Source organism: Polyodon spathula, chromosome 46, assembly GCF_017654505.1.
Source record: "Polyodon spathula isolate WHYD16114869_AA chromosome 46, ASM1765450v1, whole genome shotgun sequence".
NCBI lineage: Eukaryota > Metazoa > Chordata > Actinopteri > Acipenseriformes > Polyodontidae > Polyodon > Polyodon spathula.
Genome location: NC_054579.1, coordinates 894005 through 906504, shown reverse-complemented (window position 1 = coordinate 906504; position 12500 = coordinate 894005). Strand labels below are relative to the sequence as shown.

Here is a 12500-nt window from a genome sequence, read left to right as displayed (position 1 = left end):
GAGGGCTAGATCTCATCAATATCAGGGTCTAGTGCTGTATATTATAAAGACATTTCAGAGGGCTGGATCTCATCAATATCAGGGTCTAGTGCTGTATATTATAAAGACATTTCAGAGGGCTGATCTCATCAATATCAGGGTCTAGTGCTGTATATTATAAATACATTTCAGAGGGCTGTATCTCATCAATATCATATATATATATATATATATATATATATATATATATATATATATATATATATATAATGTCATTAATTAATAATAATTTTCACCCATTTTTTTATTTGTTTATAATAGACATCTAGACCCACCAACCCCCTTGTAAAATGTAATTTAATGTATCATTAAATAAATAAATAAATAAATACATACGTACATTTTCTGTAACATTGCAGGTTGAGTCCTCTGTCGCTCACAATGCATTATTTGAAAAGGTATTCGATTCAGCTACCACGCTGCCCTCTGGCGGTGTGAAGTGGAAGTTGCGTGCTTTCCTCCAACAGCGGTGTCTTCAAACCGAAACTCGCCGAAATGAACAGGCAAGCTGAGTCACATGACTCACACCTCCCGCCCAACTGTCAGTCAGCCCTCGCCAGGCAATAAAAACAGCACGAGGAGCTTCTTCTGCTCAGATGCTTTTAAAAGGGTAAAAATGACACGCACGCACGCACGCTTGCATTCCTATACCTGTGGGGACTTCTCATTGACTCTCACTATATTTTTATTTGCTATTTCTAACTCCAGAACCTTTTTTTTTTTAAAAGGCATATTTAGTTCTTGAAAAGGTGTTTTACAAATTTTGTCCGCACATTGATAGTAATACCTGCCCCCCCCCCCCCCCCCCCCCCACACACCACACACACACACACACAGAGTCAGTGGCTGCTGCAGAGCTTGTACATTGATTTAAGTTAGACAAAGACAGAAATGACTAAATATTTAAAATGATTTCAAAGCACAACTCCTTTAATTAACTCCTATTGTTTTTTTTTTTAAGGGTACAAATCATACAATGATACCCACCCCTGTTAATTATTTATTTATTTATTTATTACAAGAAAATGATTTTAAAACATGAATGTGTTTCTCTGCAGTTTCTGAACATATATTAACACACTGACCATTCAAATCATACCTTGGTTCAGCATATGATATAGTTTGGCCAAAAATGATTAGCTGATTCTTAATTTTATTAGATATTCAGAGAGAGAGAGAGAGAGAGAGAGAGAGAGAGAGAGAGAGAGAGAGAGAGCAGGGGGAGAGGGAGAGGGGAGAGAGCAAGTAAGGAAAGGGAGAGAAGGAGAGAGATACTTCAGTGACATCATCATGATCACCATCATCATCAGTGACATCATCATCTTCATCATGTTAATTGCTGGGGTGATTCAGCTTCTCTCGTTGGAAGCTGGAGTTTTAATTGAATAACAAATTGACAAACGAACAGACAGTGGCTTCTTCGCTTGCCCTTGTCTACCTCCTCTATTATCGGAAGCTCATTTTAACAGAAATACCGCGGGTGTAGATCTGGGCCAATCAGGGTCAGTGGGGGGAGGGGAATCAGAAACTACCTATCTGTCTATATGAAGCATTAAAGAACTGTGCTGATTGCTGTTCTCATGAGCCGGATCGTTTCCTGAGACACACACAGCGGATTCCCATCTGAAAAAACAACAACAACAAAAAAAACAACATTTACTTTTCTACCGTCCTCGCAGTGATGTAATACCAGCTCACAGCTTTCACTGGACTCTATGAAGCTGAGTGAGTTCATTCTATATAGAGGATGTGGAATTCAATATGTTAACAAGGGAACATTATTCAGCAGCTTTCACTGGACTCTATGAAGCTGAATCAGTTCATTCTATATAGAGGGGGTGCAATTCAATATGATAACAAGGGAACCATTATATCTTCAGCTTCCACTTTACGCTATGAAGCTGAGTGAGTTCATTCTATATAGAGGGGGTGGAATTCAATATGTTAACAAGGGAACATTATTCAGCAGCTTTCACTGGACTCTATGAAGCTGAATCAGTTCATTCTATATAGAGGGGGTGCAATTCAATATGTTAACAAGGGAACATTATTCAGCAGCTTTCACTGGACTCTATGAAGCTGAATCAGTTCATTCTATATAGAGGGTGATGCTGCTAAGCTTTTGCCCACAGCTGTACATGATGTATCGTAATAGAGGTCTGTATCGCTTGTGATACGAGACCCACAGCGTAAAGAACTACAGCTCCCAGCATGCCTCACCATTGCCGCGGGTGCAGAGGCATGCTGGGAGCCATACTCCTAGCCAGCACTGTAACTCCTGTCAATCTTACTCGATATCTCTTACCCTCAGAGTAACTGGCAGCCTCTCTTCTTCACTTTGGTTGGCTGGGGGCAGAGTACGGCTCTGATCGCTTCATCAAAAACGGTCTTCAGACCTCTCTGTGTCAGAGCGGAGCACTCCAGGTACTTCACAGCGTCTGTGAGGACAGAAAGAATTCCCAGTGCCTTCATCAGCGTTACTGAAACTAGCAGACCAGCTCTAGTTTGGGCTCTAGTGGCTTTATCAGCAGGGAGGGAAGCAGTGTGGCTCTAGCGGAGCTGAGGAGGGACTGGGAGGGAAGCAGCGTGGCTCTAGTGGAGCTGAGGAGGGACTGGGAGGGAAGCAGTGTGGCTCTAGTGGAGCTGAGGAGGGGCTGGGAGGGAAGCAGTGTGGCTCTAGCGGAGCTGAGGAGGGACTGGGAGGGAAGCAGTGTGGCTCTAGTGGAGCTGAGGAGGGACTGGGAGGGAAGCGGTGTGGCTTTAGTGGAGCTGGGGAGGGAGTGGGATGGAGGGAGGGCACTGGGTACTTGCCTATCTCCTTTGCCAGGGCCAGGCCCTGTGGATAGGTAATGGGTGCTGTCTTTTTCTCCTTCAGTTTTTCGATGGTCTCTTTCTCGTCTCTCAGATCCAGTTTGGTGCCCACGAGTATGATGGGAGTGCTGGGACAGTGGTGCCTTACCTCCGGATACCACTGGGAACGAGAATCACAATCAAATACCAGAGCTCAAACCAACTAGAATTACACTGGGATCACTAGACTAGACTGGATTGAATTACATTGGAACTGCCGTTTGAGATCACTAGACTAGACTGTATTGAATTGCATTGGAACTGCAGTTTGAGATCACTAGACTAGACTGTATTGAATTACATTGTAACTGCAGTTTGAGATCACTAGACTAGACTGTATTGAATTACATTGTAACTGCAGTTTGAGATCACTAGACTAGACTGTATTGAGTTGCATTGGAACTGCAGTTTGCGATCTATAGTAGTCTATGCTATGCTAGTCTATGCTATGCTAGTCTATTAGTTTTACAGAGTGAAGCACATGTAGTTTTCAAGCAGTTTTCAAGGCAGGAGGAAGCTTGTGTCCCTGCAGCTGAAAAAAACTATCGCTGGGGAATGCAAACAAACTGGACTGTCAACGCGGTGGCTCTTCCTTACCTTGGCTCGGACGTTCTCGTACGAGGCGGGGCTGACCAGCGAGAAGCAGATGAGGAAGACATCCTGGAGGAGAAACGAGAAAGAACAAAAACGAGGGGTTGAAGAAACGAAAGAGAGCGACGGGAATCGCACTGGAAGCTGTAGTCTGTTTAGATGGCTCTATGTGTGTGTGTTGCAGTGCATTATGGGAGCTGTAGTCAGTTTGTTAGCAGTGCAGGTTGCCATGCATTCTGGGAACTGTAGTCAGTTTGTTAGCAGTGCATGTTGCTGTGCATTCTGGGAGCTGTAGTCAGTTTAACAGTACATATTGCCGTGCATTCTGGGAGCTGTAGTCAGTTTAACAGTACATATTGCCGTGCATTCTGGGAGCTGTAGTCAGTTTAACAGTACATATTGCCGTGCATTCTGGGAGCTGTAGTCAGTTTAACAGTACATATTGCCGTGCATTCTGGGAGCTGTAGTCAGTTTAACAGTACATGTTGCCATGCATTCTGGGAGCAGTAGTCAGTTTGTTAGCAGTACACGTTGCAGTGTGTTCTGGGAGGTGTAGTCTCCTACCGTCTGCGGGTACGAGAGAGGCCGTAACCTGTCGTAGTCCTCCTGCCCGGCTGTATCCCAGAGCCCCAGATTCACCGGCTTGCTGTCCACCATCACATTGGCAGAGTAATTATCAAACCTTAGAGAGGAGAGAGGAGACAGCGGGCTGGGTTACAGCACTGTGCTCCTCAAACCCACTGCCTTCCACACTGCAGCCCAGCGCTTTATAGCTTTCCTTCTTCCTTTCTTTCTTTCTGGAGCAATACTTACACAGTAGGGATGTACTCCCCTGGGAAGGCATTGGTTGTATAACTGATCAGCAGACAGGTTTTCCCCACAGCTCTGCAAACAAACAAGCACGGCTTGATCAGAGAATCACAAACACATTGGTGTGCATTACACTGACATAGTGACAGTGCTATAGCAGGTGAATCAGTCCCATGCTGTGCTATTGACAGTGCTATAGCAGGTGAATCAGTCCCATGCTGTGCTATTGACAGTGCTATAGCAGGTGAATCAGTCCCATGCTGTGCTATTGACAGTGCTATAGCAGGTGAATCAGTCCCATGCTGTGCTATTGACAGTGCTATAGCAGGTGAATCAGCCCCATGCTGTGCTATTGACAGTGCTATAGCAGGTGAATCAGTCCCATGCTGTGCTATTGACAGTGCTATAGCAGGTGAATCAGTCCCATGCTGTGCTATTGACAGTGCTATAGCAGGTGAATTCCCATGCTGTGCTATTGACAGTGCTTTAAATGAATCAGTCCCATGCTGTGCTATTGACAGTGCTATGGCAGGTGTGTGTTTTTTCACTTTAAATAACATAGCAGCCCTGACCTGGGTTACCATGGTAACAGGCCAGGTCACATGGTTTTCAGGAACCAGTGCTGGGGTTTCGGTTTCCGGTGTGAAACTTAAATTCAGTTTCCTGTGTCACGCCTACATACACTGTGAGCTGTTCTGAACTAGCAGAATATAAACGATCTTCAAACAGCAGACAGACAGACAGACAGACAGGCAGACAGCGGCACTGCAATGGCTCTGTATTACACTACAATGGTAGCACAAGCATAGGGCAGCTGCAATGGGGTGAGGCTGGTAGAATGGGACCCCAGTGTGCTCACTATACCCTCAATGATCTTCAATGAGAGACAGGCAGACAGCGGGCACTGCAATGGGCTCTGTATTACACTACAATGGTAGCACAAGTATAGGGCAGCTGCAATGGGGTGAGGCTGGTAGAATGGGACCCCAGTGTGCTCACTATACCCTCAATGATCTTCAATGAGAGACAGGCAGACAGCGGCACTGCAATGGCTCTGTATTACACTACAATGGTAGCACAAGTATAGGGCAGCTGCAATGGGGTGAGGCTGGTAGAATGGGACCCCAGTGTGCTCACTATACCCTCAATGATCTTCAATGAGAGACAGGCAGACAGCGGCACTGCAATGGCTCTGTATTACACTACAATGGTAGCACAAGTATAGGGCAGCTGCAATGGGGTGAGGCTGGTAGAATGGGACCCCAGTGTGCTCACTATACCCTCAATGATCTTCAATGAGAGACAGGCAGACAGCGGCACTGCAATGGCTCTGTATTACACTACAATGGTAGCACAAGTATAGGGCAGCTGCAATGGGGTGAGGCTGGTAGAATGGGACCCCAGTGTGCTCACTATACCCTCAATGATCTTCAATGAGAGACAGGCAGACAGCGGCACTGCAATGGCTCTGTATTACACTACAATGGTAGCACAAGTATAGGGCAGCTGCAATGGGGGTGAGGCTGGGAGAACGAGTTTGTAAATTCTTAAGAAGTTATCTGATTTTTTTGCTAAGCCTGTGTGAAAAGTCAATAGTGTTACAAAGACTAAGGCACAAAGTGAATGAGATCGCAACTTGTCAAGAAACAAAAAAACATTAAATTTTGGTTACACTCACTGGACCACAACTGATAACGAACACAACCGCGCTTGCAAAAGCGATGCCGCGTCACTAACTCGGTTACAGTTTGAATTTTTAAAACATTATCACATAATAAGCGAGAGGTGTGCAAAGATAACGTTACGGGTCTGGCTTTGTGATGTTTGCATGTTTTTAATCAGACTTCGTGGCTACAAAGAAATAAATAATAAGTAGTTTACCATCCAACAAGAAGTGTTGACAAAGAGAGCGTAAATTAACTTTATTTTTCATATTCCTTAGTCCCGAGTTGATGTTATTATTATTATTATTATTATTATTATTATTATTATTATTATTATTGATTTCCCCACGTTAAAATGAACGGGATACCGTTCTCAAAGTCGTTGCTATGGAGATGCACAGCGCAGGCCTACGCTACAGATATGATCTTTATTACATTATATTATTATATCATTATTTTGTTCTTGTTGGTTTTTATTTTTAATAATTATCAACTGAAATTGTATAAACCTGTATCTAAGAACAGGCGACATTTTCGGTTTTCAGTTTTTATGAAGGCTAAAAAAATTTTTTAAAAAAGGCAATTTTTGTTTGTTTGTTTTCTATTTTTGGTTGGAAAAAAAAAAGAATATAATTTGATACACAGCGGACACCACAAAATCATTACAAAACATACAAAAAAAAACGTATTCTTGTAATTTTAATTTTAATTTAATAATAATAATAATAATAATAATAATAATAATAATAATAATAATAATAATAACGCAGTGTAGGACAATTGAACGTGTAAAAGCATATCGCTTAAACAGTCTCCCTTATAATATATGAGGGGCTGAGCGTTCCTGTTTTGAGATCTAAGTTCAAGTTCCTGTTTTGTATTTAATTAGTGAATCATTTATTTGTTTACCTTCGCTAATGCTTATCTGAACCGCGGTATCAACACATTCAAATGCCCTGGTCAGAAAATTACCGGAGTAAATAGAGGACAAGCGCCTGATAATACTAATAATAATAATAATAAGAAGAAGAAGAAGAAGCTGAAGAAGAAGAAGAAGAAGAAGAAGAAGAAGAAGAAGAAGAAGAAGAAGAAGAAGAGCAGCTTTGGTTGTTGTTTATATCACTCGCATTTACATTTATACAGAATACAGAACCATTGTCTGTCTGCCTGTCTCTCATTGAAGATCATTGAGGGTATAGTGAGCACACTGGGGTCCCATTCTACCAGCCTCACCCCATTGCAGCTGCCCTATACTTGTGCTACCATTGTAGTGTAATACAGAGCCATTGCAGTGCCGCTGTCTGCCTGTCTCTCATTGAAGATCATTGAGGGTATAGTGAGCACACTGGGGTCCCATTCTACCAGCCTCACCCCATTGCAGCTGCCCTATACTTGTGCTACCATTGTAGTGTAATACAGAGCCATTGCAGTGCCGCTGTCTGCCTGTCTCTCATTGAAGATCATTGAGGGTATAGTGAGCACACTGGGGTCCCATTCTACCAGCCTCACCCCATTGCAGCTGCCCTGTACTTGTGCTACCATTGTAGTGTAATACAGAGCCATTGCAGTGCCGCTGTCTGCCTGTCTCTCATTGAAGATCATTGAGGGTATAGTGAGCACACTGGGGTCCCATTCTACCAGCCTCACCCCATTGCAGCTGCCCTATACTTGTGCTACCATTGTAGTGTAATACAGAGCCATTGCAGTGCCGCTGTCTGCCTGTCTCTCATTGAAGATCATTGAGGGTATAGTGAGCACACTGTGGTCCCATTCTACCAGCCTCACCCCATTGCAGCTGCCCTATACTTGTGCTACCATTGTAGTGTAATACAGAGCCATTGCAGTGCCGCTGTCTGCCTGTCTCTCATTGAAGATCATTGAGGGTATAGTGAGCACACTGGGGTCCCATTCTACCAGCCTCACCCCATTGCAGCTGCCCTATACTTGTGCTACCATTGTAGTGTAATACAGAGCCATTGCAGTGCCGCTGTCTGCCTGTCTCTCAGTGAAGATCATTGAGGGTATAATGAGCACACTGGGGTCCCGTTCTACCAGCCTCACCCCATTGCAGCTGCCCTATACTTGTGCTACCATTGTAGTGTAATACAGAGCCATTGCAGTGCCGCTGTCTGCATGGGTAAGTCTCAGTGCTTCACTTTGTAAACTTTTAAACACACACACACACACAGACACTGACACACACACACACACACACACACAGACACTGACATACACACACACACACACACACACACACACACACACACACACACCAAGGTGAAATTAGGACACTGAGGTTTCGCAAAAGGATGTTTTAAAACAAACTGACATCCGGGAGACATTGTATAACACGAGGAAGACATCTTGCAAATAATTAAAAAATCTGGTGATTTAATACATTGTAAAGCACAGAGAGGTCTGGTAAAGCATAGGGAAGCATTGTAAAGCACGGAGAGGTCTGGTAAAGCACAGGGAAGCATTGTAAAGCACAGAGAGGTCTGGTAAAGCACAGGGAAGCATTGTAAAGCACAGAGAGGTCTGGTAAAGCATAGGGAAGCATTGCAAACCACAGAGAGGTCTGGTAAAGCATAGGGAAGCATTGTAAAGCACAGAGAGGTCTGGTAAAGCATAGGGAAGCATTGTAAAGCACAGAGAGGTCTGGTAAAGCATAGGGAAGCATTGTAAAGCACAGAGAGGTCTGGTAAAGCATAGGGAAGCATTGTAAAGCACAGAGAGGTCTGGTAAAGCATAGGGAAGCATTGTAAAGCAAAGAGAGGTCTGGCAAAGTATACTTTATCACACTTCTCTTTGCTTTTACTATGGGACATTTTTATAAGAGATATAAGAGCTATATATACTTTGATATATATATATATATATATATATATATATATATATATATATATATATATATATATATATATATATATATAGCAATATCCGTTTTAACAGTACAGGGTTACACATTTCCTCTGTCGAAATCTGCCTTGTACGAGACGCTTATCCAGGAAGAAGGAACAGTCTGAATGCGTAAATTTGGAGCGAAACTTACCTAAAAAACAGAATTTAAAACTACGAATAGTTTCCCTTTAAAAAAACCCCAATACAGTCCGCAAAGCGCGCCGCTTCCAGCAGCCTTCAATAATCGCAGAGCCGCGTTCACGCCGCGCGTTATAAATTATAAAGGACCGACTTAAGATGGGAAAAGATTTCAGATTTTCTTCAATAGCAACAAAGCAAAGTTTTCACTTACCCGTCTCCTACCACGACGCATTTAATGGCTTGCATCTTGGCGTGTGTTTTAAAAAAATAATAATAATTAAATAGAAAAACCTAAACAAACAAAAAACAAAACAAAAACGCAGTATGTACAGTTTTTATTTTAAAAAAATAATAATACAAAATTAAATCGATTGAGAGAAAAGGTGTGTGCGCTCGGGTAGCGATCTGCACTTCCACATTCGAGAGCTTCTCATTTCCCTGGTCGCCCCTCCTCCTTTCAAAATTGCCTCGCCTCTCTGTGCTTTACAATGCTTCCCTATGCTTTACCAGACCTCTCTGTGCTTTACAATGCTTCCCTATGCTTTACCAGACCTCTCTGTGCTTTACAATTCCCTATGCTTTACCAGACCTCTCTGTGCTTTACAATGCTTCCCTATGCTTTACCAGACCTCTCTGTGCTTTACAATGCTTCCCTATGCTTTACCAGACCTCTCTGTGCTTTACAATGCTTCCCTATGCTTTACCAGACCTCTCTGTGCTTTACAATGCTTCCCTATGCTTTACCAGACCTCTCTGTGCTTTACAATGCTTCCCTATGCTTTACCAGACCTCTCTGTGCTTTACAATGCTTCCCTATGCTTTACCAGACCTCTCTGTGCTTTACAATGCTTCCCTATGCTTTACCACTGTGTTGGCAAACTTCAGTTTGAAGTTAACTGCGGTACACTTTCATTTGTGGAATCATACGTAAATCAGGGGATGCAAATACTGTATTCTGCGTACAGTAGCAGTTATTCCTGATCGGTGAGCCGGTTGCTGTGGGAAAGACACATGCAAATTTGAGGAGAGGTAACTGATAAAAAACAAAATGCTGTACAGGGATGGGAGTCAGACTCCCGCTGCACAGCAGTGTGATCCAGTCCTGCTTTCACTAGGAGTTTAATAATCAGACTCCCGCTGCACAGCAGTGTGATCCAGTCCTGCTTTCACTAGGAGTTTAATAATCAGACTCCCGCTGCACAGCAGTGTGATCCAGTCCTGCTTTCACTAGGAGTTTAATAATCAGACTCCCGCTGCACAGCAGTGTGATCCAGTCCTGCTTTCACTAGGAGTTTAATAATCAGACTCCCGCTGCACAGCAGTGTGATCCAGTCCTGCTTTCACTAGGAGTTTAATAATCAGATCCCGCTCAGCAGTGTGATGTCCTGCTTTCACTAGGAGTTTAATAATCAGACTCCCGCTGCACAGCAGTGTGATCCAGTCCTGCTTTCACTAGGAGTTTAATAATCAGACTCCCGCTGCACAGCAGTGTGATCCAGTCCTGCTTTCACTAGGAGTTTAATAATCAGACTCCCGCTGCACAGCAGTGTGATCCAGTCCTGCTTTCACTAGGAGTTTAATAATCAGACTCCCGCTGCACAGCAGTGTGATCCAGTCCTGCTTTCACTAGGAGTTTAATAATCAGACTCCCGCTGCACAGCAGTGTGATCCAGTCCTGCTTTCACTAGGAGTTTAATAATCAGACTCCCGCTGCACAGCGGTGTGATCCAGTCCTGCTTTCACTAGGAGTTTAATAATAAGACACACCTGAGCTTGTTCCCTAGACACAATGGGGGCTGTTCAAGCTGGTAGCAGTGAAACCTGGACTGGATCACACTGCTGTGCAACAGGACTCCGATTCCCTCTCTCTGCTGTACATAGCAAATACTGCAATTAAAATTTTAATCTCGCTCGGGTGTCATTTCTAGCTGCGCCACAAGGGGTCGCTCGTGTATAAAATAATGGACACAAAAAAAACTTTTTTTATTGGTCTAACAACTGAGCAACGCAAACTAGAGACCTGCGCTCTCTTTCTTAAGACGATACAAACAAAACGGGCTGTCAACAACGCCTGCCTCCTTTCAGCCGGGAGAACGCTGCCGCCTTTTATCAGACGGTGTCTGTCAGTCTCATTGCAGCTCTGAGGAAAAAAATGTTTTGCATGACCGAGAATTTTAGGAATGAGACATACGGGTAATTAAAAACAAAACAAACAAACAAACAAAAAAATATATGAAATTAATTTACTACAAAAAAAAAAGTCTATATAGAGGGTGATGCTGCTAAGCTTTTGCCCGCAGCTGTACATGATGTATCGTAATAGAGGCCTGTATCGCTTGTGATACGAGACCCACAGCGTAAAGAACTACAGCTCCCAGCATGCCTCACCATGGCCGCGGGTGCAGAGGCATGCTGGGAGCTGTAGTCCTAGCCAGTAAGGTTAATTCTACAGGGAGGTGATGCAAATCGTTAGCTCAGAAATCGAAGGCAACCGTTTGTTACGTCACGGATTGGTGAGAGGGGTTTATTTGCAAGCTGTGTGTGTGTGTGTGTGTGTGTGTGTGTGTGTGTGTGTGTGTGTGTGTGTGTCAGTGTGTGTGTGTGTGTGTGAGTGGGAGTGGGTTTCAGAAAGGAAAGGCAAGTGGTTGCATCATTTAACAGGAAATGTCCTCACAGTTTAGTATTTTAAAGCACTCAGTTACAGTACATGACACTGCTATTAATATCATCAGAGCGAGTAAATTATAGCTTAGCACCGCCTCCCCTTACAGGAGCGCTGACCATCTTTAAAATCCACTGTCTCACCTCTTATTAGCTTTATTAACAGGATCACTGACCCCTCCCTTTAAAGGAGCGCTGACCATCTTTAAAATCCATTCTCTCACCTCTTATTAGCTTTATTAACAGGATCACTGACCCCTCCCTTTAAAGGAGCGCTGACCATCTTTAAAATCCATTCTCTCACCTCTTATTAGCTTTATTAACAGGATCACTGGCCCCTCCCTTTAAAGGAGCGCTGACCATCTTTAAAATCCATTCTCTCACCTCTTATTAGCTTTATTAACAGGATCACTGACCCCTCCCTTTAAAGGAGCGCTGACCATCTTTAAAATCCATTCTCTCACCTCTTATTAGCTTTATTAACAGGATCACTGGCCCCTCCCTTTAAAGGAGCGCTGACCATCTTTAAAATCCATTCTCTCACCTCTTATTAGCTTTATTAACAGGATCACTGACCCCTCCCTTTAAAGGAGCGCTGACCATCTTTAAAATCCATTCTCTCACCTCTTATTAGCTTTATTAACAGGATCACTGACCCCCTCCCTTTAAAGGAGCGCTGACCATCTTTAAAATCCATTCTCTCACCTCTTATTAGCTTTATTAACAGGATCACTGATCCCCTCCCTTTAAAGGAGCGCTGACCATCTTTAAAATCCATTCTCTCACCTCTTATTAGCTTTATTAACAGGATCACTGACCCCTCCCTTTAAAGGAGCGCTGACC

At 43.4% G+C, this 12500-nt stretch overlaps 2 protein-coding genes across 2 annotated transcripts in view; one reads left to right on the top strand and one right to left on the bottom strand.

Annotated features, from left to right (window-relative positions):
• Positions 1-12500, top strand: part of LOC121306077 (histone acetyltransferase p300-like) — a 456244-nt gene that overhangs the window by 184286 nt on the left and 259458 nt on the right.
• On the bottom strand, positions 1030-9440 carry LOC121306175 (ras-related C3 botulinum toxin substrate 2). The gene is made up of 7 exons (XM_041237922.1): positions 9208-9440; positions 4294-4365; positions 4045-4162; positions 3487-3549; positions 2851-3010; positions 2345-2477; positions 1030-1662 (listed from the first exon to the last, which is right to left on the bottom strand). Exons 1-6 carry the CDS (start codon positions 9240-9242, stop codon positions 2347-2349), a joined length of 579 nt encoding a protein of 192 aa, XP_041093856.1. The 5' UTR covers positions 9243-9440; the 3' UTR covers positions 1030-1662; positions 2345-2346.